General features: G+C 44.3%; 1 protein-coding gene across 13 annotated transcripts in view; it reads right to left on the reverse strand.

Annotated features, from left to right (window-relative positions):
- Window positions 1-19,662: 19,662 nt before the first annotated feature.
- The window catches only part of ST18 (ST18 C2H2C-type zinc finger transcription factor), a 262,346-nt gene continuing 255,343 nt past the window's right edge, over window positions 19,663-26,665 (reverse strand). For 12 of the 13 annotated variants that reach the window (XM_060393402.1, XM_060393403.1, XM_042254200.2 and 9 more), the window contains 4 exons: window positions 25,856-25,944; window positions 23,429-23,532; window positions 23,180-23,323; window positions 19,663-22,116 (listed from right to left, as the gene is read on the reverse strand). In XM_060393402.1, coding sequence (XP_060249385.1) covers window positions 21,976-22,116; window positions 23,180-23,323; window positions 23,429-23,532; window positions 25,856-25,944 — 478 coding nt within the window. In that variant the 3' untranslated portion in view covers window positions 19,663-21,975. The remainder of the gene's footprint in view (window positions 22,117-23,179; window positions 23,324-23,428; window positions 23,533-25,855; window positions 25,945-26,665) is intronic. The other variant, XR_006060829.2, reaches the window with a different exon arrangement.

Below are 26,665 nucleotides of genomic sequence, written 5' to 3' on the forward strand. Positions count from 1 at the left end.
TGTAATCATGACATTCTATGTACATGTGCTTATATAATCTCGTTCTCTGAAAGTATTCAAATTTGGAAGAAAGTTCAAAACAGCTTTTCCCACACCATGTCACCTAATGTCTTGAAATAAACTGAGAATTTTAAATAATATGTAAATGATGTTCTAAGGAATTAAATTGAATTATGCTTAATTGGGGATTTAAGTTATACATGACCCACAGTAACTTATTTTATCACTTATATAGGTCATAATTAACTTTTAATAAATATTTTGTTGCAAATTAATCCAAACCATTAAAGAAATGAGGTTATAGTGGCGAGGCTGGCCAAATAAGCTTCAGTTCAGTTCAGTTGCTCAGTTGTGTCTGACTCTTTGAGACCCCATGGACTGCAGTACATCAGGCTTCCCTGCCCACAACCATCTCCTGGAGTTTGCTCAAACTCAAGTCCATTGAGTCGGAGATGCCATCCAACCATCACATCCTCTGTTGTCCCCTTCTCCTCCTTCCTTCAATCTTGCCCAGCATCAGGGTCTTCTCAAATGAGTCAGTTCTTCCCATCAGGTGACCAAAGTATTGGAGCTTCAGCTTCAGCATCAATCCTTCCATTATATATTCAGGACTGATTTCCTTTAGGATGGATTGGTTGGATCTCCTTGCAGTCCAAGGGACTCTCAAAAGTCTTCTCCAACACCACAGTTCAAAAGCATCAATTCTTCAGTTCTCATCTCTCTTTATGGTCCAGCCTTCACATCCATACATGACTACTGGAAAAACCATAGCATTGACTAGACAGAATTTTGTTGGCAAAGTAATGTCTCTGCTTTTTAATACGCTGTCTAAGTTGGTCATAGCTTTATTCCCAAGGAGCAAGCATCTTTTAATTTCAAGGCTGCATTCACCATCTGCAGTGATTTTGGAGCCCCCCAAAATAAAGTCTGTCACTATTTCCACTGTTTCCCCATCTATTTGCCATGAAGTGATGGGACCGGATGCCATGATCTTTGTTTTTTGAATGTTGAGTTTTAAATCAGCTTTTTCACTCTCTTTCACTTTCATCAAGAGGCTCTTTAGTTCCTCTTCGTTTTCTGCCATAATGGTGGTGTCATCTGCATATCTGAGATTATTGATATTTCTCCCGCCAATCTTGATTTCAGCTTGTACTTCATCCAACCCGGCATTTTGCATTATATACTCTGTGTGTAAGTTAAATAAGCAGGGTGACAATATACCGCCTTGACATACCCCTTTCTCGATTTGGAACCAGTCCATTGTTCCATGTCCAGTTCTAACTATTGTTTCCTGACCTGCATACAGATTTCTCAGGAGGCAGGTCAGGTGGTCTGTATTCCCATCTCTTTGAGAATTTTCCACAGTTTGTTGTAACCCACACAGTCAAAGGCTTTGGCATAGTCAATAAAGCAGAAGCAGATGTTTTTCTGGAACTCTCTTGCTTTTTCTGTGATTCAGCGGATGTTGGCAATTTGATCTCTGGTTCCTCTGCCTTTTCTAAATCCAGCTTAACATCTGGAAGTTTACGGTTCATGTATTGTTGAAGCCTGGCTTTAAGAATTTTGAGCATTACTTTGCTAGCATGTGAGATGAGTGCAATTGTGAGATAGTTTGAATGTTCTTTGGCATTGCCTTTCTTTGGGATTGGAATGAAAACTAACCTTTTCCAGTCCTGTAGCCACTCCCAAGTTTTCCAAATTTGCTGGCATATTGAGTGCAGCACTTTCACAGCATCATCTCTTAGGATTTTGAAATAGCTCCACTGGAATTCCATCACCTCCAGTAGACTTGTTTGTAGTGGTGATTCCTAAGGCCCACTTGACTTCACATTCCAGGATGTCTGTGGCTCAAATCATGAACTCCTTATTGCAAAATTCAGACTCAAATTGAAGAAAGTAGGGAAAACCACTAGACCATTCAGATATGACCTAACTCAGATTCCTTATGATTATACACTGGAAGTGACAAATAGATTCAAGGGATTAGATCTGATAGACAAAGTATCTGAAGAACTATGGATGGAGGTTTGTGACATTGTACAGGCACAGTGATCAAGACCATCCCCATGAAAAGGAAATGCAAAAAGCCCAAATAAGCTACCTGAGGGGAAATACTTCAGAAAAAAATGCCAAAAAAACTTAAGGATTATAATAAGTTGGTGGTAGTTTAGTTGGTCAGTTGTATCTGACTCTTTGTGACCCTATGGACTGTAGCCCACCAGCCTTCTCTGTCCATGAAATTTTGCAGGCAAAAATACTAGAATGCTTTGCCATTTTCTTCTCCAGAGGCTCTTCCCGACCCAGGGACTTCAGGCAGATTCTTTACCAACAGCTACCAGGGAAGCCCCTATAACTGATAGATGAACAATCTCCATTTGATTCATACGTGCATTTCTCATTGGCTCAAGTCGAGTATTATAAATATGCTTTTACTTTAGATGTTGTAAATGCTGAACTTACTTCTCATTTCCTAACAACAATAAAAGTAATAAAATATTAGTGCTCAATGTGCCAAGCACTGTTTACATCATCGTTGTTCAGTCATGCCTGACTCTTTTATGATCCCAGGGACTGTAGCCCGCCAGTCTACGGAATTTCCCAAGCAAGAATAGTGGAGTGGCTTGCCATTTCTTACTCCAGGAGCACTGTTTTACTTATACAATCAATTAAATTAGGAATAAGAGAGCCTTTGCTATTTTCTTTTCACTGAGGCCTCTGTTCTGACCATCCATCCAGGGACCGTCCCCAGCCAAGGGACCCACTTCTGGTCCTGCACCCTGACTTGTCAGAACTCGGTCAACCCTGGTGGGGCCCTGAGTACCTGGTTCTGCTGCTCCCCATGCCCTCATTGGATTCTGGTGCATCTTTTGTTTTTATGGTCCATCCATGTGCTGATCTAAATGCATTGATGGTTTGTAGAGATCATGTGTCTTTTGGGTGAAAGAGGATAAAGAATCTGATTTAGTAGTCTCTCCTGTTTGTTTGTTTTGTCTGTATCGAGCTCACATCAATTAAGGACTCATACACTTTGTGGAATAGAATCAATCGCTCTTTGGTTTGAGCAGTAAGTTTCTTAATCCTGTGTTTACCGCTGACCCATGTCTGAAATTCTGCTCCAAAGCTAGAAGCTTTCTCACAAGTTTCTACGTCTGTGACTTAGAAAGGCCTTTATCTCTCACTGGTGAGTATGTAACATTTCCCTTTCTTCTGATGATATTACTAAATTAGATTATAAATCTCTTAAAGGAACTATGCTCTGATTGCACCTATATAAGTCAAATATTTGTACAAGTTCCAGAAATGAAGGAAATGTAACTTTTGGTACACTCAATGTTCTCAAAAACTGTATTCTTATAGCCTGACAAGCTCCTGTGTCCTTGGAATTCTCTAGGCAAGAATACTGGAGTGGGTAGCCATTTCCTTCTCCAGGGGATCTTCCCAATCCAGGGATCAAACCTGGATCTCCTACATTGCAGGCAGATTCTTTACCATCTGAGCAACTAGAAACTCCATATTCTTATCAAAATCAACCCAAACAATATTCTCCCTATTTCAATAAGATGAATGAAATCATAACTTTCATTGTCCAGTACATTTTATCCTTGACACCAATGATCTCCTTTCTGGCACTAGAGTAGTTTTCATGTTCTGGAATTTTGTATAAATGAAATCTGTCCTTTTTTTTTTTTTGGTCTGGCTTCTTTCACTCACCGTATCGTTTCAAGTATGAGCACCTCACTCCCTTTTATGGCTGAGGAGTGTTCTATTACATGAATAGGCCACAATTTGTTCATCCACTCACCTGTTGCTGGACATTTGGGTTGTTTCTGGTTCGGAACACTCATGTACAAAAATTTTCATGGGCATATGCTTTCACTTCTCCTGGGTCAATACCTAGCAGTGAAAAGGCTGGTTCTGAGCAGATTTCATTGTTTAGCTCTAATGCTCTTCTGTTAGAATGTCTTGAAATTGAACCTTTTCTTTTTCCTTTTGTGGCCAAGGGAGTGATTTTAAGCAGACATTTTTCACAGAGAGATTTTCCAAAGCTCACAGGATGACCTAAACAATACTTTTGACAAGAACAATGAATTTGAAAAATCTGTGTGGCTTCTACAGGTTTTTTTTTTTTTAATTCAAAAAGAGAGAATCTAGGTTGCCTGAAATATCTGTAAGTTTCAAATAATATTTCCAATAGCATAAAATTATCCAAATGAGATGCTGTTAACCAGAAATTATACTAGTGATGGTCATAAACACAAATGAATAGATCAGAAGCCTCACTGATACAGGAAAGTCATATTATGAGGGTGATTGTGGGGAATGTAAGATACAGAGTTGAAAGAAGATGAAACAGGTTAAAAAATTATTTCAGAACTGTCATTTAAGCACATTTCTTTAAAAAAATTTTTTTGGCGGGGTGTTGACCATTTTGAAAGTCTTTATTGAATTTGTTACAGTATTGCTTCTATCTTCTGTTGTGGTTTTTTGGCCACAGGGCATATGGGATCTTCATTCCCTGACCAGGGATCAAACCTGCACCTCCTACATCCAAGGTGAAGTCTTAACCACTGTCGCATGAGGGAAATCCCTAAGTGCATTTCTTTATAGGTAGTATCTGTGCCTCCAATCAGCTCCTTCCTATGGGCCTATAATCATGTTCAAGACTTCCCTGAGGAAAGAAAACAGAACACTTTGCCCCCACCCTCCCCTATGACCCATCCCCCTCCATCTTGCAGAGCCAGTTCTTCCTCAAGTCCCCACTGGACTGCAGGTGGCCTTCCGGAGAGGATGGGCTTCCACTCCATGCTCCTGCTCAGTCATATCCGACTCTTTCCAACCCCATGGACTGTAGTCTGCTAGGCTCCTCTGTCCATAGGATTTCCCAGGCAAAAATATTAGAGTGGATTGCCATTTCCTCCTTCAAGGGATCTTCCCCTTCCGGGGATCGAACCCTCAGCTCCTGCATTACAGGTGGACTTTTTGCCCAGGGAGCCTTGGAGAAGCCCTGGGTTTCCACTATCAGCAATATCAGCAATTATCACCAATTGCTCCCCTCAATACTGTTCATCACATTCTTCCTGCTTAGCCATCTGCTGCCCTGATTCTGGGGTCCTGCCTTCCGCCTGGTGATTCTCCTGCATCTTCACCCTTTGTCTGGACTTCTCCCTCCTCATAAACCTCAGGGTCCTCACTGCTCTGTCCTCTCTACACACGCTTGCTCTGACGCCGAGGTGAGGATGTCAACTTCTCTTGAGTGAACAACAGACTCAGGGGCCCCTGGAAGAAGGTGAATTAGGAAAAGGCAGCCCACCCCCTCCTCCCTGTGGAGGCACAGCTGAGCCCAGGGCATGAGGTTCCCAGAATCCGTGCCCTCAGGCATCGCCCCCAAACACCCTTTTTCCTGCTCTGGGTGTCTCTTTGCTTCTAGCTGGTTCTCACTGTTCAGGAAATGCAGTTTAAAATGTTCCTCTGCACTGCAGGTCTCCTTCTTTAACTCACAGCCCCTTCATTCTGCTCTGATGAAGGAGACTGGCATCTGTAATTACAAACAAGATTCACCTCCAACTGGCATGTTTTCTGAGAATAGCAGGAAGCACATAAGTACTGATAGTAACGTTTTCTGGATAAAATTACAGGGTTTTTTTTCAGTCAGAGTAGCTTATCAGAATAGCTTTAACTGATATGATTCCCCACTCATCTCTTCAATGATATCACTTTAATAAAAATGTATGTATGTGTATATATGGTAGGAAAATTATTGGAGAAATACTGGGAGAAGGTGAGAAGGAAGTTGCTACCAGGAAATGGTCACCGATGATGTGTTCATTTAAAGATTAACATTTCACAAAATCTCTTCAATATTTCTTTGTATTTCCTAATTTTCAGTGCAATTTTGTCTGTGTTGACTTGCTAATGTATTTGTGTGTCAATGAAGAATAATTTGCAAGAAAAAATACAGCCCAATATTAAATAATAACAAACAGCATTGCTGTTGTTTCCACTAGAGGTCAGACAAAATAAACGTGCCGGAGACTTTGTTCCTGTGTCCTTCATGAAATATAATAAAGCTGAGCTATTTCCAGTGCATATTAAACACATGCTTTGTATTTCTCCTAGCTTTTCCACAGAGCCAGAAGAGAATGCATCTATTACCCTAGATTATGTAGTCGAAATCGTATCCGTTTATTACTCTGACTTTTTAAATGAAATGAATAGTTTATGAATTAGTAACGAGATTGTAAGCATTCACAACATTATATTCCTTACCCGACTGTTGCTAACTAGACTCATAAAGATATATGAAGTTTCATATATATTTTTAAAAGACATACAATGTGAATTAGTGAAAGGGTTTTGCTCAAGATTCTTTTATAATAACTAGCCTTAGTAATGAGCATATTTTATACATTATGCTATCTTCTTTATAAGATATGTTAGAAATGGACTTACACACGCAGAGAACAGACTTGTGGTTGCCTAAGGGAAGGGGAGGAGAGGGCAGGGTGGATTGGGAGAGTGGGGTTAGCAGATGCAAACTGGTATATTCAGGATGGATAAACAAGGTCCTCCTGTATAACACAGGGCACTATAGTCATTATCTTGTGATAAACCATAACGGAAAAGAATATGAAAAAGAATGTATGTATATGTATAACTGATTCACTTTGCTATACAGCAGAAACTAACACAACATTGTCAATCAACTATATGCCAATAAAATTAAAATACAGATATATTAAACACTGAAGCTCAGTAAAATCTCTACTGAGTACCAAGAGAATCTCCCTCTCCACTGCCCATCCCCCAGTCACCTCCTACCCTTGAGCCTTTACTGTGAAGATGGAATGGACAGGCCTGGGGGCAGGAGGACCTGGCTTTGATTTGCATCAAAGCTGTGACCTCAGGTAAGCTCAGCAAATTCTCTGAGTCATGGCCTGTGTTCACAGTTGGATGGAGCCGTAAGGACCAGGGCCAGTAGCTGCAAGGTCTTGGTGGGGGCGCGGGCAGTGACTGGATCATGGATGCAGGAATTCTTACAGTGAGAGGCCCCCAGAAGAGCACAGACCCTCTTAGATCCTAATGGGTTTGGAGAAGGTGCTGGAAAGCCTGTAGATTATGGGGCAGAGACTTGAATTAAATCACAATTTCCTCTAATATTCAAACAACACAGAAGCTAGAACTTGGGGATGTTTATAATACTTGCAAATAATACTGCCTCAAACTATTTTACCTTGTGAAAGACAGTTAAGTAAAACACACCTTACAGGTTAAATACCATTAGCTGCTCACACCTCACTTCCCGAGAGTCGTCCATGTGTTGACTGCACCCTGTGGACCCTACTGCCTCTGCATCCCAAGTTTTCCTTGCCCTGCTCTCGTCTACTCTTATTTATGTACCTGTCCCAGGTGATGCCCCTGTATCACCTTCTGCGCTAGTCAGATCTGACCATCACTATTGGCCCCCCATCCTGGGCTCCATCCTGAACTTCCTGCATCTCTTCCTTGTCGTCTGCTGGCTCTGGAGTACAGGTATCCATCTCCCATCTCTTCTCTGTGATTCTGTTCATCCTTCAAGTCCCAGCTCAACTATTACTGCTTGGAAGTGAAGGGCTGGGGGTGCACTCAAGCCAAAGCACTGACACTCCCTCCCCAGCTTCAGGGAGATGTGTGTCCCCCACTGAAGGGAGCCCCTGGGCCTGGCCACACCCTCCATGGGCTGCGGGGTCTCAGGACTCCTTGGAGGTTGGTGGTGAGAGCCAAAGGCCCATCCCTTTGGCTTCAGCATGGACCAGCTCTGTGGTGCCAAGCCATCTCAGCAGTGGAAGTGCAGTGTCCCAACCACTGGAACTCCAGGGATGTCCCTACTACCAGTATTTTTAGAAAAAAACCTTCAAATATTTTAGGGACTATTAAAAGGCTTCCCTGGTGGCTCACATGGTGAAGAATCTGCCTGCAATGCAGGAGACCTGGGTTCAGTCCCTGGATCAGGAACATGCCCTGGAGGAGGGTATGGCAACTCACTCCAGTATTCTTGCTTGGAGAATCCCATGGACCCAGGAGCCTGCCAGACTACAAACCGTGGGGGTCACAAAGAGTTGGACACAACTGAGGGACTGATACACACACACACAAAGGACATTATTAAAATGAGAAAAATTTTCAGGTCTACAAAATAGAGGCTGCAGGTGAATTGATTATAAATCGACTAAGCAGAGCTTTTGACCAAATTCAATCAGAGAATAAATTGGACTATCTTCAAGCAGAATATTGTGTAGGTTTGACTGGAAGAGTATCATGAGTGCAGAAGAGATGGAAGAAAAACAAATTAAAACGAGTTGTTGAAAGTTGTCATGGTCCGTGAGATCCATGTAAACTCCTCTCCCTTTCAGTGAGGCCCACCCACCCCCACCACAGGTCCTGTAAACCAGCCCTTCTCCCAAAGAGTAACAAGTCAGGTGCTGGATGGATCAAGTACAGAAACAGCCTCAGAATCCTGTGGGGACATTCAGGAAGAAGATGCGCGTGATGATAGGAAATGGTTTTGGAACCGAGCGCATCGTGGGAAATGTGTGTAATTCAGCCACAGGAACAGGCTAAAAAAGGCTATTGAAAAGTTGATTCACTCATTGTGTGGGGCCAGATCCAAGTGTAATTGCAGTGGAGAAATTAGCATTCCATTATTGCAGAGCGGTTCTGAAAAACTGTGTCTTGGCCAATTTGTTTCTCAAATCTGTGTAACATTATCGAACGTGAGTCAGGCGGTAATATTTTTCAGGCTCTGCCTACATAGTGCCAAAACCCCTAGATGCAAAGTTAAAAAAAAAAACAACTATTCATACAGATACAGATGTTTTTAGCTCTATACCAAATATTTCACCTATAGTTTTCACTCTTATGAATAACAATTTTATAGGGTTTGGGTGAAAAAAAAACCCCCACTGATTTGCCTGTTAAGTAGGATTTTTCAGGGTGGAGAGGGGAGGGTGACTGTCCTGCCACTGGACTGTCTGTGGGCATTTCAGGTTTGGAGTCTTTTAGGAACTGGATTCTTAGCCCCCTCAAATTTAGTCATATCCATAAATGCATATAAACTTCGGACATATGCAGTCCTTTTGGGCTGCCGTCTGTGGGGTCGCACAGAGTCGGACACGACTGAAGTGACTTAGCAGCAGCAGCAGCAGTCCTTTTAAAGATTGTCCAATAATTTCAAATGTCCATTTTTCAGGAAGAAAAAAGACTTATCAGAATTATAAAAATCAATAAATTCAAAGTATTTTCAAAATAATGATTTTTAAAATTGTGGTCAGAGGAATGCTATTATTTGAAGAATTCTTGCACCCAATTCTGCCCTGGATAAATGAGTCACAAGTGATGTTTCTACATCAAGTGGGCTCAGAGGTAGAAAATGAGAGCTATCTACCTCAACATCCATTCTCTTCTTTTCACTGAGTGATAGAACTCAAATTCCAAATCTTGGCTACATACGTGTGCATGCTCAGTCATTTCTGACTCTTTGTGACCCCGTGGACTATAGCTTCTGTCCATGGAATTCTCCAGGCAAGAATACTGGAGTGGGTAGCCATTCCTTTCTCCAGGGGATCTTCCTGACCCAGGGATCAAACCTGCCTCTCCTGCATTAATGGTGTTTTCTTTACTGCTGAGCCACCAGGGAAGTCCCTTGGCTACATATGTTATTATACAACATATATACATATGTTAATATACAATATTAACTAGCATTAGTTAAGTCCATGTGACTAATTCCGGTCAATGAAAGTAAAGTAAAAGTGTTATACATGGTGTGTGGGATGGACAGTTAAAGGGATATGCTAAGATTTGTGGCTCAATTTTTGCTCTTTTGTCATTCTTTTCATTCTTCTGTTAGTCTAGAATGCAGGTGAGATGGCTGGAGTGCTAGTAGCTATCCTGGCTCATGTAATGACCCTGAGGATGCAACCTAATGATAGGATGATAGCTCAGAAAGATTGATGAAACTAGAGCCACATTGAATTGTCTGCCATCCACCTTCTTGAAAAAAGAGAGAAAGCAAGACAGAAAAACCCTCTCTGTCATTTGTATTGGGATTCCCAGGTGGCTCAATGGTAAAGAACCCACCTGCCAATGCAGGAGACGCAGCAGACGGGGGTTCAATCCGCAGGTCAGAAAGATCGCCAGAGGAGGAAATGGCAGCCCACTCCAGTATTCTTGCTTGGAGACTCCCATGGACAGAGGAGCCTGGTGGGCTACAGTCCACGGGGTCGCAAAGAGACAGACGTGGCTGAGCACACATGCGCCATCACTTGTACCAGGGTTTACTGTCATGCTCAGATGATCCGGATCTAACACAGTAACTCTTTACATGGCATCTGGTCCCATCACTTCATGGGAAATAGATGGGGAAACAGTGGAAACAGTGGCAGACTTTATTTTTTTGGGCTCCAAAATCACTGCAGATGGTGATTGCAGACATGAAATTTAAAGACGCTTACTCCTTGGAAGGAAAGTTATGACCAACCTAGATAGCATCTTCAAAAGCAGAGACATTACTTTGCCGACTAAGGTCTGTCTAGTCAAGGCTATGGTTTTTCCTGTGGTCATGTATGGATGTGAGAGTTGGACTGTGAAGAAGTCTGAGCGCTGAAGAATTGATGCGTTTGAACTGTGGTGTTGGAGAAGACTCTTGGGAGTCCCTTGGACTGCAAGGAGATCCAACCAGTCCATTCTGAAGGAGATCAACCCTGGGATTTCTTTGGAAGGAATGATGCTAAAGCTGAAACTCCAGTACTTCGGCCACCTCATGCGAAGAATTGACTCACTGGAAAAGACCCTGATGCTGGGAGGGATTGAGGGCAGGAGGAGAAGGGACAACAGAAGATGAGATGGCTGGATAGCATCACCGACTCGATGGACGTGAGTTTGGGTGAACTCTGGGAGCTGGTGATGGACAGGGAGGCCTGGCGTGCTGCAATTCATGGGGTTGCAAAGAGTCGGACACGACTGAGCAACTAAACTGAACTGAACATAATTATAAGCCATTAAGATAGCAGTGATTATTTTGTGGCTCTGGCAAAAAGCTCTAGATATTTGGATTGAACATGGGCCTAGAAATAATGGTGAGATTTTTCATTTCTTACTAGTTTCAGTGCTTCAAAGGTATCACAGTGACAAACACCTGACACTCAGACACAGAGGCTTCAGCATTAACTTGGACGGAATCTGGGAAGCTGGGGATGAGTACCTAACCCATTCCTTGGGTGTGCATGTCTCTGAAAGCCCTTTGGAATGCATTTGATCTTCATTTTACTCTCTGAAATGTTTCCTTGAACTTGGTCTCCTCCCAGTTTCCTGCACGGTCGCCTTTGCTCAGAACCTCACCATCTGCTCAGCTTTGCAAGAGCCCTGGCATCTGCCCATGCCCGTCCCCACCATGTACTTCACCCCCCATCCAGATCTGAGATTTTTCTCAATCATGGATCAGGTTCAGCGTAATGAGATGGGAGAACTACAGTGTTCAGAGTCAGACACACCTGAGTATAAATTCTAACCATTCTACTTGCCAGCTGGATGATCGTGGACAAGGTATTTACCTTTGGGGAACCTTTGGTAAAATGAAAACACAGCGGCCTGCCTCATGGAGGGACATGTCCTGAAGTCATGCAGGTCCAGCATTTGGTGGCTCTGGTTTTCATAGGCGCCCCTCTCACAGGTTCTGCCCCAGCCTTCTGCGCATCAGTTTCACTGTACTCAGGGCTCTCGTGTACAAGGGTGAGGGAGCGGTATGCTTTCTGATCCACCTGTTTCACGGTGTTCAGGTTGAAGCCATTGTCACCGGTGCTCCTGCTGTGTTCTGAGAATGTGCCGTGTCCCCACACCCAGGAACTCTCGCTGATTCTGGCCACCTGGTCCCCACACCTTCCCTGAAGCCGATTCTAGAAGCTCCAGGGCCTGAGGGCTCCTTTAGTTCACAGGGAAGTCTAAATTTACCCTGGAGAGCAGACCCCACCCTCCACTTTTGTCATATGAATCACCATGGCCTTCCTACTGCAGTGTCTCTGTGCATGTGGCTTTACTAATCCAGGCACTGCCATCCAGAAGATGAAGCTGCAAATAACTATGTTGTTGGTTTCAGGAGCTTCCCCCAAATCCATTTATACGGACATTAGATCGGTCAACTTCAGTTTCCGTTTATTCTCCAACACTCCCTCCACAGCTCTCCCCTCCTAACTGGGGGCCACTGTAAGCAATTATACCCCACACCTTACCCAATCAGGCCCTTGTTCAGAAAGAGTTACCTAAACCAAGAAGAGCCACCTTCACCTTTCCTTCAGGATCAGAGGTCCTCCTGCGGTGGAAACAATTAACTCAGATTGCAAATAAAACCATCGAGAGTTATCATCTCACACTGGTTAGAATGGCCATCATCAAAAAATCTGCAAACAATAAATGCTGGAGAGGGTGTAGAGAAAAGGGAACCCTCCTGCACTGTTGGTGGGAATGTAAATTGATACAGCTGTTATGGAGAAAAGTGTGGAGAGTTCTTTTAAAAATTAGCAATAGAACTGTTAGGGGAAGCACACTGATTGAAACCACCCACCCTGGCCAGGCACCATATAACCATCTGCATGAGCTGTTTTATGACAGGAGATCCTGATAAGGAATACGGAACCAATAAGCCACCAAACCCTCCACCAACCGGAAGAGTTTGGGAAAGGTCGAAAGGAGACACCGCGTGTCCGTCCACTTTCCAGAATCCCTCTCGCTAGCATCCATCTTGGCTGAGTGATGCGTGTGCCACCAGGAAAGACTCTGAATTTGAATGATTGGCCAAAGACCACCTGGAAACTAATCCCATCACTATAAAATCCAAGACTGCGAGCCATGCAGCAGAGCAGTTCTCCTGGGTTCCCTTATCCTGCTGCTCTCCACCCAGGTGCCCTTTCCCAGTAAAATCTCTTGCTTTGTCAGCACATGTGTCTCCTTGGACAATTCATTTCCGAGTGTTAGACAAAAGCCCAGTTTCGGGCCCTGGAAGGGGTCCGCCTTCTTGCAACAGAACTGCCATATGACCCAGCAATCCCACTCTTGGGCATACTCCGTGAGATAAGAATTATTGAAAAAAAACACATGTACCTCAGTGTTCATTGCAGCACTATTTACAATGGCCAGGACAAGGAAGCAAGCTAGATGTTCATTGACTAAATATGGATAAAGAAGATATGGTACACATATACAATGGAATATTACTCAGCTAGAAAAATGAATGAATTTAAGTCAGTTCTAGTGAAGTGGATGAACCTAGAGCCTGTTATACCGAGTTCTGTTAAGTCAGAAAGAGAAAAGCAAATACCTATAATAATGCATATATATGGAATCTAGGTAATGGTACTGATGAACCTGTTTGCAGGGAAGCAAAAGAGACACAGACACACAAAACAGACTTGCGGACATAGAGGGGGATGGAGAGGGAGGGACAAAGTCAGAGAGTAGCACTAAAACATATACATTACTGTATGTAAAGTAGCCAATGGGAAGTTGCTGTCTAACACAGGGAACTCAATGCTGTACTCTGTGATGACCTAGAGGGGTGGGATGGGAGGGAGGTTCCAGAGGGAGGGGATGTATGTATTACAGCTGATTCGCATTGATGTATGGCATTAACCAACACAACTTTATAAAGCAATTATCCTCCAATTAAAGATAAACATTTAAAAAATAAATTCAAATTGCTCCCCCACAAATTGTCACTGTTGCTTAAAGGAAAAGAAGTCCACTGGAATTTTTTTTTTTTTTTGGTTCTCTAGTTTCAAACTGGTTCCCTAAGCTTCCAGTTCAGCCTTGTAGGCAGATATGTACTCAAAAAATTATTTCAAGGTCTATAGTGATCTTTTAAAACAGAATTTGGTTGTGTAGATTGGTAATTGTTAAGAAAAAGAAAGCAGAAATGAGTAAATTTTCAGGTTGTGTGAACACATTCAATACATTTATAGATTTAATGGTGTGATTAGCTGCTTTGCTTTCTTGCCTGAACACATAAAATTTATAATAGGTCTCGGATGTTTTCATAATTTGGCAATTTCTCCCTCAAAAAAAACCGAAAAGGGACGGAAAAAGCACTGCAACTTCTCAGCTGCAGAAACACACTCATGGGCTTTCTGCTTGAAGAGTGTTCTGGCTCCTCACAGAAGAGATGGTCTGATGATGATGTCCAGGAGAGAGGCAATGAGAGCCACTCGCAGACTTCACATTTTCTAGCAGTTACATTAAAAAAATAAGTGTAACAAAATGAAAACTGATTTTAAAACTATTTTACTCAAGCTGTTACGTGCAGCGTGTTCCCGTGTCACCCCGTGGCACTAGCCAGGACTTGAGCCGGCTGCTCCTGCACAGGGAACAGGAGGGGGACAAGAGGGCCAGGTGGGTGAGGGCAGTGTGGATAAGCAGTCTCCAGGCCGGGAAGGGGCCCATGGACAGCCGGCCTCAGCTGAGCTCCCGTGACTCAGGCCCTGGGTGACTCCTCTTCAGAGTGTGCAATGATTGGAATCATTCATAGCTCTTACAATTATAGTCAGAGTTAAATCACGTATGCAAAGCCCCTGGGAAACCCCTGGTGAATGTTCAGCACTGAATAAATGTTAAAACAGACACGTGTGTGTGCACGCATGCACACACACTTTTTTAAGTTGTCCTGGGCATTTGGCAGTATTCGTGGGAACCAGTCAAACTCTGCTTGTCCAGGACAGAGAATTGGCTTCCGCATGTTCCCCGGTGGCTCAGTGATAAAGAATCCGCCTGCCAGTGCTGGAGACACTGGAGACCAGGGTTCAGTTCCTGAGTCGGGAAGACCCCATGAAGAAGGAAATGGCTACCTGCTCCAGTAGTTTTGCCTGATAATTCCACTGACAGAGGAGCCTAGTGGGCTACAGTCCATGGTGTTGCACAGAGTCAGATACGACTGAATCGACTTAGCATGCACACATGTTGTCCATAAGGAATTTGCATTCACTCTTCATTAATTTTTTTGTTAAAATATTTGTTTTCATTTATTTCTGTGGCTTCACAGGGCCTTTGTGGGTTTGGGAAAGATGCTCCCAGTGAATCAGGGGAGACAGAGGGCATCTTCAAGTGTGAACGGTCATTCTGGGGTGTCAGTTGTTCTGAGAAGGAGAGTTTCCAACGAGAGCATGCCAAGGCCTTCCCGATGCGATATGTGTATAGCTGAGAAGCTGCTGACAAATACTGAAGATGCTAAAACACTTTCTTCCTGGACAAGGATTTCCTAGAGTCAGGGAGACACTGGTGGTCTGGGTGCATCAGAGCACGGCGTGGCCAGCACTGGTGGTGGAGGCTTCCTCCTCTCTGGTCCGAGGGTGTTATTTGTTTGTTTATTTTCTTGTTGCCCTGGGTCTTTGTTGTTGCTTGTTGCTTGCAGCTTTCTTTGGTTGAGGTGAGCAGGGGCTACTCTCTAGTTGTGGTGCGTGGACTTCTCCCCGTAGGGGCTTCCCGCTGCGGAGCATGGGCTCCAGGGTGCACGGGCCCCATAGATGTGGCAAACGGGTGGAGTTGCCCCCTGGCATGTGGGATCTTCCCAGATGAGGGACTGAACATGAATCCCTTGAATTGGCAGGTAGATTCCCAATCACAGAACCAGCAGGGAAGGCCCCTCGGGCCTTATTTCTTGGCAAGAAATGTTCATGGTGATTTCCAATGGATAGATGTTTGATTCTTCACAAGCACTGTTAATGTCTGTCCATTAAAGTGCCATTCTTCCTTCCAAACATCTAAACTATCTCCTCGTACACTCAGTTCCAGATTTCATTCCAGACAGAATAAGGTAATCGGTCACAGAAGGAAAATAGCTGCATTTATATATGATAATACATATTTGAGTGGAAAACTCTGAAACAGCAGATGTTTCTTAGAGCAGGGAAATGTCTTCTCTTTATGTTTCTACATATTCAATCACTGGAAAAGGTCGGCACAAAGTGTCCTTTACTCATTGGAGGCCAACGTGAAGCTGTCAATCCTACACAAGGCAGCTTTGAACCCAACTCAATAATTATGTTGTTCTGCCTTAACAACAGCAAATATAAGTCATTTATATTTTCCTTATTTGAGGGAAGGAATCCATATGGAGAAGGAAATGGCAACTCATTCCAGTATTCTTGCCTGGAAAATCCTGTGGACAGAGGAACCTGGTAGGCTATGGTCCATGGGGTCGCAAAGAGTCGGACACAACTGAGCGACTTTACTTACTTACTTATAATCCATATGAAGATTTTCAATCCCAATTTGTCAAGTTAATGATTAGGGTGTCAGATTTGCATGATGGGTCTGTACAAGAAAAACACATCACAGGGGTGTGGCTGAGATGCAAAAATGATACTTCTTTGAACAACTTTATCCAGATTGGTGGTGACACTGCCCCCTTCTCCCCTCAGGCTGCTGGGACGTCGGCTGGGAAGTCGGGGGTTGGCCTACAGGAGGGACAGGGGCTTCCCTGGGGGTCAGAACTGGGTTGAACCCTGACTGTGGACTTGTCTCTGGCATGTGAGGCAAATTATTGACTCTCCAAGTCCTGTAATGCTGACGGAAACCTTTCCACTTGTTGCGTCTAGGAAGCTGAGAGGATGAACTCAGGACCTCAGGACACCAGGAGGCGCTGTTGTCCCATCAGGATTTAGGGATAGTCCACCCACTCCAGTGTTCTTGCCTGGAGAATCCCAGGGATGGGGGAGCCTGGTGGGCTGCCGTCTATGGGGTCGCACAGGGTCCGACACGACTGAAGCGACGCAGCAGCAGCAGCAGCAGCAGCCCATATCCAGGCTTCCCATGTGGTGCTAGTGGTAAAGAATCCATCCCCCTCCCAATGCAGGAGATATTAAGAGATGCCAGTTTGATCCTGGGTTGGGACAATCCCATGGAGAAGGAAATGGCACCCACTGCAGTGTTCTTGCCTGGAGAATCATATGGATAGAGGAGCCTGGCTTGCTGCAGTCCATAAGATTGGAAAGAGTCAGATATGACTGAAGCAACTTAGCACACATGTTGTCAGGACCCAACAAATCTTATTTTTAAAACATTCAACTTTGGAAAAGCACATAGTAGTATTTATTAGAGCTGGCCCTAAAATCCCATTCTTAGTTTTAGACCTGAAAGAAATGAGTGAATACCAACAGATGTCCTAATCTTGACTAATTCTTGTTTTCTTTCTTCCAGTTGAGACAACAGCTAACAGGTGAGTAGATAGCGCCCCATGGCTGAGATATTAAAACCAGTGGAAGGTGGTCCAATCCTGGTTTTCTGGTCTTGGACAACTTACCCACTTTCCTGAGCAACAGTTTCCTCATCAGTGTTTTTGGGCCTTGGGATGTTTGCTCCATAAATGTGCTTGAGGATTTCAGGACAAGACTATATGGGCATCAGTGATGGGGTCTGACAGTGTCAACAGTGATTAACCAATTAAATCTGCTTGTATGATAATCAGCTGCTGAATTATGACAGGAAATAGCAGGGTATTGCTCCCAGACCACAATAAAATGGATGTGATGTGTGGAAAGAGACATAGAAAACACGAGTTTTAAGAAGATTAGTAAAATATTTATGTATCATGATGTCAGTTTTAAAACATTTTCTAGGGAGCCAGATCAAAGACTCATTTACCCTCTTCTTTTTGCTCAGAATGTAGTTACAGTGGAAGAATTTTACTTCTCTGCCTAAAGGCTCCAGGACTTTTCACGGGCTGGTGACAAGATTTTCACCTGAAAACAACCACAGCAAAACTCATCGTCAGTTTTTATTTCCTACCAAATATCAGAGGTACAGCACTGAACACAACTGTGTTGCCTTCAGGTAAGAAATTGTAGCGCTTCCCTGGTGGCTCTGACAGTAAAGAATCTGCCTGCAATGCAGGAGACCCGGGGTTCAATTCATGGGCTGGGAAGATCCCCTGGAGAAGGAAATGGCAACCCACTCCAGTATTCTCGCCTGGAGAATCCCATGGACAGAGGAGCCTGGTGTAACTGTTTGAATGGATGGAACAAATTATCTTTAATGGAGATTTGATCCTTCTTTGGTTTTAGATCTTTCCTTGGTATTCTGGAGTCTGTGTGTGGAAATTATAATTCTTTAGCACAGATGTTTATAAAATGACCCCCTCTCCCACTTATCTGGGTTTGTTGCTTCTTATGGCCTCACTTCTCACTAATTTTTGGGTATTTCAAACACCTGCTTGGTGGATGGCCGTCTCATTGTCATCTTCTGTAGATGCTTCTCCACACTGCCTGCAATGTTTTTCTTCCAACTTGCCAGCTTGTCTGTAATCAACACTTCTTTCCAGGGAATCGGAGTCAGGATGGCACCCTGCTCACTGTGTCCACAGGAGGCTGTGTTCCTGTCACTCACTTCCTTGTCCCCCGCTAGGCTGAACTCCCTGGGAGTGGGCCTGGCGCACACGTCTTCTGATAAAACACCTGTCATCTGAGCATCTCTGACTCTCCATCCTGTCTAGTTTCTCCTCTTCTCCCACATCTACTGCCTGGGATGTGTATGGAGCTTGCGGATGTAACGCTCCACAGAGGGCAAGACGCCCGTGCTCTGCAAAGAGTGCGCTAAGAACCACGGAGCAGATTTGCGGCTTGTGATCCCTTTACAGGATGGATCACATGTGCATCGTAGGTGCATCGTAAATACATCAGCTGGTGATTCCAAGCAAGCTACAGGGACTTCCCTGATGGTCCAGTGGGAAAAAAATCAGCGTCTCAAAGCAGGGGACACATGTTCAATGTCTGGACCAGAAAGATCTCTCATGCCTCGGAGCAACTAAGCCTGAACACCACAACTGAGCCAGCACGCCTGGAGTCTGGGAGCTGCAACTAGTGAGTTCAGAGGCCACAACGACAGAACCCGAGTGATACAGTGAAGTTCTCCACTTGCTCTAAGACCTGATGCAGCCAAATAAATAAGAACATGTTTTAATATATATATTAAAAAACCAAGCTAAATATATATTCAACTGTTGTGTGCCAACCCCTATAATGCAAAGGTCTATTCAGGTATCGGTCTTTTCTCTGTGGACCCAGACTCCCCTTCAGTCAAGTTTGCTTTAAAACAAGGATGACATGGTTTGAAAAAAAAACAAAACTATATTGAGTATGAATGGCAACCAACCTAGAGATGTGTAAAAGTGAGCAAGAAACTGTAAAATTAAATTAAGCTGTTTGAAATAAGATAGGAAAAACAGGTAAGACAAAGAGGTCCTGTGAAGAATTAACAATTTTCCTTTAATCTGAGTTCAGCTGGCTTGTAGGAATACAGAGAGATACTCCTCAAAGCATGAGGAGGGTGGGGCCTCTGTTACTGCTCACCAGAGGCAGGTGAATTTCCAGCAAAGGTTTCCTGACATCGGAGGCAGCCGCCCTTCTGTGTGTGCCTTTACTGGAACTCAGGCTGGGATGGCGTAGCAGCTGGCAAAAAGTCCTCTCCACTTGGGGTGAGAAAACAATCCAAGCAGACTGGCTGATGGACCTCAAAGAATCAGAGTGACTCAGAGGTTCAGGGGTGCCCTCCCCTTTCCCTCTCACTGAGCTCCTGGGGCATGGGGGACAGTGTTTATCATGGGCTGGCCACAAGCATCTCTATATAGCAGCTCGAGAAAGACCACAGTGAAACTCTTTTCCATTTTTATTTCCTACCACACACCAAATGTACAGCACTGAACACAATCTGTTGCTTTGATGTAAGAAATATTAATTGTTTGAAGAAACGGTATACAAACTACTTCAAATTAAAAAAATGCATACATCATTGCCTTTTTTTGTTTGTTTGTTTACAAAAGACCCAATTTACAGTATCGACTGTTAACATTATGGAAAGAAACAAAAATTCAGTGCACGTTACAAAACAGACCAAGTACAAAGGCAGCAAATAAAAACAAACATCCTTCACAGAACCATCCCGTTCAAACTACGCGAACACAAATCAACGAACCTGAATTGCAGTAAATTATGGTAATAAATACATAGGTTGGTAAGAGATTTCTTTTAAATTAAATAAAATATATAACAAACTCGTTAAAATATTTAGCAAATTAAACCTTTGTCTTTGTAATAAGTGAACTCATTTGTATGCATCTATCGAGGACTGTATAGCAAAATGTTTGTAAATACATAACTTTAATAGAAAATTTCGTTTGGTGTCCTGTTTATAATAGACAGCACACACGTTAGCTCTTTTTTCTTAGAGTTGATTTTTAAATACCCACCGCTCCTACCTAAGAACAGACATCTCATTTTCACTAGACTAAGAGTCAAGGATTTCAGTGAACGCCAAACCAAAGATAAGCCCCACTTAATACAGAACAATGACTAGCGTCAAGGTGGGGGGAATCACCGCGCATGGCGCTTCAGCTGGTGCAGCAACAGTGACAACAGTGGGAAACAGCAAGCCTGCGAGCGCCACGGCATCCGGTCCACATACACATCCATGTTGCTAAGAAAAATAAACACTTTGTTACAGCACTGAAATCAAGCCCATTTACACGGAGGCACGTCGCACACCCGGGGTGTGTGCACAGCGAAAAGGCAGTTTAGCTGGTTGTCTATACCTTTCTCTTAAAAAAAATAAATATAAAAAAACTTTTGAAACAATGCTTAACTACTTTACAATCCCTGAAATAGACATTGCCTTTCCTATAGCAACTACTAACCTCTGATCCATCCAGAAACGTGAGATCACGGGCTCAATCTCGTGTCGGTGAGCGTGTCTGTGTGCCCGTGGGTGTGAGTGTGTGTACTTTGCAGCACTCCTCTGTCTGCAGAAAGACTTTTGTCAAATTGAAAGCTGTCTGTTTGCCTCAGGGGGCTGAGACAATGTTGCCAGTGTTTAAAGCAATGACTCAGATCCGGGTGCCGTTGGTGCTTGTGTGACTGTATTTTCCATTCCTTTCCAGTCAACCCAGTAAGATAAATGCTATTTCAGGGGATATGGTATCTACACAGTTTTCCATTTGGGTGCGTTTACATTTGCTAAGTACAAATCTACAACAGTGTCCCTCGTGTATTGTACCAACAAGTGGCAGGAAAGCCTGGCCAGTTACATCGAGTCTTATTTCTCATCTTGGGGTAAGAGCTGCCAACTATCTGGTATAACCTGAAAACAAATAGACAAACCTGCATCGCTAAAAAGCTTGTTTCTTGAAATAATTTCAAATAAATGATTCATATGAACTGAAACCGGACAGCCAAGTCGAATACTTTGCTGATTGCTCTATTTAATTATTGCTAACAAATTTGAAACAGGCTGGTTTTCAGTCAACTGTGCTTCTGTAGGGCACACATCCTGTGAGTGAGTGCCTTTTATCTGTGTCCCTCCACGCATTTCACCCAAGCCCGTTCATAAACACAAAGCTCGTGAAAGGGGTTGGGGGTGGGGGGTAGAGTGTGCAATAAAAATTAAACTGGACCACAGTGCAGTCCTTAGACAAGGGTTTTCCTTCATATGTTTTTTGTCTTCTTTAAACCCAGCCAGATATGTAATTTGAGAATAGCATTTCTAATATTTAAATTCTATTGGAAAATAAATTAATAAACACACTTGTAAAAATATGGCAGACTTCAAAATGCAGTTAAAAGATAAAAAACTCTTTGATTAGAAATAAATAAAATATAAAAATGTCACATTTATTTTACATATACTGTACAAAAAAAAAACCCAAAAGAGTGCAATGAAGGAATAAAAGGAAAACATATGAAAATAAATAAGATCTAATATTTGACTGCATTGCTTTTTCATCCAAAGAGTCTATCATAGTTTTTCTTTCCTTTTCACGTCAGCTGGGGGGGGGGGCGGGTGGGGGGGAAATTAGTGCAATGTTGCAATTGTAAATGCAGTGTGGCCACTGCCTGCCCGGGTGGCCTGGAGCCCCTCCAGGTGCGTCTGTGAGGCTGGCAGGGCTCCCCAGGGCTGGGGCACTACGGTCTACACGTGGATGCCCTTGACCGCCTGCTTGATGCTCTCCAGGAGAGCTTTGCATTCCGGCGAGTAGTCCCGCTCCAGGTTGCTGTACATGTCTGTGAGCGTGTTGACATATGCCTCGAAATTCTGCTCGCTGATGGGCCCCTGAAGGAGGACAGAATACAGGGCTCCAGTCACGTGACCTGGGCTGCCAGGAAAGGGGGAGCAGGGAAAGGGGGTGTGGTATTCTGACCCTGGAGCCTAGGGAGGGGTGAGGGGACCCGTGTGGCAGTTGGAGTTCAGGGGGAGTCAGGAGTGAGTGTGTGGTGGGCTGGTCTGCTTACTCTTCACTCAGCTAGTGGGGGGAGTGTGACCACTTATCTGTGCCTGTGTGCCAAGTCCCTTCAGTTGTGTCCCACTGTTTGAGATCCCATGGACTGTAGCCCACCAGGCTCCTTTGTCCATGGGATTCTCCAGGCAAGAATAGTGGAATGGACTGCCATTCCCTGCTCCAGGGGATCTTCCCAACCCAGGGGTTGAACCCACATCTCTTATGTCTCCTGCATTGGCAGGCGTGTTCTTTACCACTAGCGCCATCTGGGAAGGCCGACCGACTGTCCATACTTTGGGAAAAGCTTAGAGCCACACAGGGTGGAGGTCTGGCTACTGGGTCAGGTCCCTCCCAGCTGCACCCCTTCTGAACCCCTTCTGCACCCCTTCTCCTGAGGAGGGAGGGGTCTCAGCCTCAGCTCATGTGTGCATGAGCTCAGCACAGAGACCTTGTCTGCAGAAGGGGGTGCAGGCCGGGCAGGGGAGGGGAGGCCCTGCTTGTGCCAGAAGCTTCCCCAGACTGCCCTGAGCTGGGACCAAAGGGATGTGGGGGTGGGGGGGCAGCTGTCTGGTGAGAATTGTCCTCTTTCATCCTCAGACTCCTTTGTCCACATCCCCATTCCAAGAGTCAGAAGCAGGCTCCTTCCCCCCTTTCTCTGTCCTTCCAGGTGATGATTGGATCCATAGTCAGGTTTGTTCATCTCCTGCTCTCTGTGTGCTGGGGCACCTCCTCTCCCTGACCTGATGGCTCAAACCGAACAGCCCCTGGACATGTGGAAACTGCACATGAGTGAAGGACTGAGCAACCAGCAGGTTCCCCCTGCCCAAGCCACCCTTCTGCTCCAGCCCTGCGAGGGAGCCTGGGGGCACGGGGAGGGAGCTGTGGCCTCAGACTGACCATCTGTGGGAGCTGGATGTCAGCAAGGCTGGAGATGAGGGCCTGGCTGAGCCCCGCCAGCTCCTTCAGCAGGCTCTCATTGTTCTGTTCTATCAGCTTGTTCTCCTCCTCGATGGTCTTTAAGTTGCTCTCCATGGATGTAATCTGAAAGGGAGAAAACTTGGGAACGTGGAAGCAGATTCCAGAAGGACAGGGCACCAGGTGGGTCTTGTCCCATCCTTACCTCCTTCCCTCATTCTTTCTTTTTACCTGTGTCTGGAGTTTCATCATATCGGCTTCAATTTTAAGGTTGGACTCGTTGAGTTCCTTTATTTCTTCATCCAAATGCCTAATTTCTTCATCACTCTCTATACCTGTAAAAAGTCAGATTTTTTTCAATTCCAAGTGAAAAAAGAAGACTGACAAATTTGAGTCCATTTATGTTTAATTTGTGGTTTGGTAAGTGAGAGCTGGACCGTAAAGAAGGCAGAGCGCCAAAGAATTGATGCTTTTGAACTGTGGTGCTAGAAAAGACTCTTGAGAGTCCCTTGGACTGCAAGGAGATCCAACCAGTCAATTTTAAAGGAAGTCAACCCTGAATACTCATTGAAAGGACTGATGTTGAAGCTGAAGCTTCAATACTTTGGCCACCTGATGTGAAGAGCCAACTCGTTGGAAAAGACCCTGATGCTGGGAAAGACTGAAGGCAAAAGGAGAGGGTGACAGAGGATGAGATGGTTGGATGGCATCACCAATGCAACGGACACGAACTTGGGCAAACTCCGGGAGATGGTGGGGGACAGGGAAGCCTGGTGTGCTGTAGTCCATGGGGTTGTGAAGAGTTGGACACGACTTGGCGAATGAACAACGACAAGTTAAAGTCAGACTTTAACTTGAAATGTTGAATTTTTACCCAAATCCATGTCCAAGATTCTAAGAAAGTGGGTTCAAAGAGTTGCAGGATGGACTCCCTTGGTAAGAACTGCCCCAGGATTCAATGTAGCTCTGCTGTGTTCCAGGTCTGCTGGCAGATGGGTTCACAAGTAAGGTCTCATTGGAACTTGGCTGGACCCTGTGGGGCAGGTGTCATCATCCCTTCCCCCATGAAGGCCAGAGCCTCACAGGGGCTAAAGGAGGCTCACTGACCACCGACATGACCACATCACCTGGCTGGGGCCAAGGGAAGGGGCAGGGCTGACCTGAGATCCAAGGCCTGTGAGTCCGTTGTGCACAGTGTTACCAGGACAGGAGCACCTGGACTGTGCTGATTAGTGACCAAATGTAGGGACCTTCTGAGCCACTATTAGAGGCGGGCTGGGGGGCAGTCCTGGCAGATGGGTTCAAGCCCAGGGACCCACAGCTTGACTTCTTTGTGGACTTTAATCAGAAGCAAATGTGGTCTGGGGGCAGTGTAGCTTTGGAGTCTGAACACTGCCTGACTCTTGTTGTTGAAGTTGAGTCACTTCACCTCCTCGTGCTTCAATAAAATGCTGCGAGAATTAACACAAAAAAACATAAAGTGCTGAACAGACAACAAGTTCTCAATGAACGGGGTTATCTTCCCATCATTCTTTTATAGGAGTATGAGTGCATTTTAAAGATTTTAAAAGTTAGGAATAGTGGCTGATAGAAGCAGAATTTAAGGTCATCTCAACAGTCCAGAATGATGACTCTAAACCAGAAGATGACAATTCAGCAGGATAAATGTGATCACCAGCGTTTAGATTTAGTAAGATCAATGCCTGGAAGCAGGCTGGGTGGGAATTGGCAGCTTGTGTGCAGAGGTACAGGCTCTGGTATCTTCCTGGGTCAGGGCTCTTGAACAGCAGTGCACCACCTACTGAAGCTGGGCCTCGCAGGCTCCACGGCCCAGCAACTTTACTCCTAGGGGCAAATGTTTACACACCTACAACAGGAGGACATGCAAGCTGCACGAGTCATATTGTGCATGGAAGCACAACCGGAAACAAGCCACTGTTTCTAAGAGTCGCGCATGGATTTAAAAGATGGAGCAATGCTTTCAGACTCATGTAGAACTGAGTGCCAAAGATGTCATTGACTAAAATCGATAAAGCAAGTAATGATTTCGCCTCTGTTCCCCAGATGCGTTAGGATGATCTTGTAAGAGAAGAACACATGCCTGAGAAAACGCTGATGAGAACTCAAGAAAAGTACTCAGAAATCAGAGGGACATGAGAAGATTCCAGTAGGGAGGATGGCTTAGCCACTGTGTCGGGGGTCGACCCTGGGAGAACATGCAAGGAAATAGAGACAGAGATGCTGAATTAAACCATCTGGATTCATCATAAAAATATTCTGGGTGTAGGACAAAAGGTAAAGAAGGATTCAAACATGGGTGCCCAGACCTTGAAATTTCATAGAGGGCTCACACCAGGAACACACACACATTCAGGCTTGTACAAAAACTGTCATTTTAAGATTGAAGGACAAAAGTTCAAGCAGTGTACCCTAATTCTTCCAGCATCATTGCCTGATTTTCTCTGTTGGAGATCCTTATTAAAAAATAGGAAAAACACCAAGACATTGTTTTTTAGAGAAAGTTACAGCTTAGTTCAAATTTCAGGAAAGTGTCTTTCTTGCCTCTTCAAATATCACTTCCAGCATGGAGCAGGGTTTGGATGTGGGCCCCTTGGGGGGCCAACCCTTTGGGGTCATGGCCCCGCCCTGTCCTCCTACCTCCAGATGCTTTGACCTTGATGGTCATTAGTTCTTCAGAGACCTTGCCCTTCTTGATGGCTTGTGCATTGAGAGGACATCCAGACAAGCTGCGAAAGTGAAAATTACACCAGTGGGTGAAACCTGTACTATTTCTTAGAAAAATTAAAATTTTGTATTCACTACATACTCTTTAAGTCTTTGCCTGCCTACACATTACATTATAATCTGCAGTCTCTGTGCAGAAAGTAACAATATCTCCTAAAACAAAAGCAGTGAAAGTCACTCAGTCCATGTTCAACTCTTTGAGACCCCATGGACTACACAGTCTGTGGAATTCTCCAGGCCAGAATATGGAAAAGCGTAGCTGTTTGCTTCTCCAGGAGATCTTCCCAACCCAGTGATCGAACCCAGGTCTCCCGCTTTGCAAGCGGATTCTTTACCAGCTGAGTCATAAGGGAAGCCCAAGAGTACTGGAGTGGGTAGCCCATCCCTTCTCAGGCAGATCTTCCTGACCTAGGAATCGAGCTGGGGTCTCCTGCTTTGCAGGCGAATTCTTTACCAGCTGAGTTACCAGGGAAGCACACGAATAATGTAAATGTTTCGTATTTTTTCTTAAATCAAAATACAAATAGCTACTGTAGATCATTATCATTTAATTAATTTTTCAAAAGCATCACTATTTTGTATTTTTGTGTCATTTTTTTCTTTTAGCAGTGATTACTTTATTTTCTGTAAAATTGTACCTATATAGTTTGAATAAGATTTGCTCCAAATCAGTCAAAATGCCATGGATAATAAATCTAGTTCTTTCTGTCTCTATACACACTT

This window comes from Ovis aries, chromosome 9, assembly GCF_016772045.2.
Source record: "Ovis aries strain OAR_USU_Benz2616 breed Rambouillet chromosome 9, ARS-UI_Ramb_v3.0, whole genome shotgun sequence".
Classification (NCBI taxonomy): domain Eukaryota; kingdom Metazoa; phylum Chordata; class Mammalia; order Artiodactyla; family Bovidae; genus Ovis; species Ovis aries.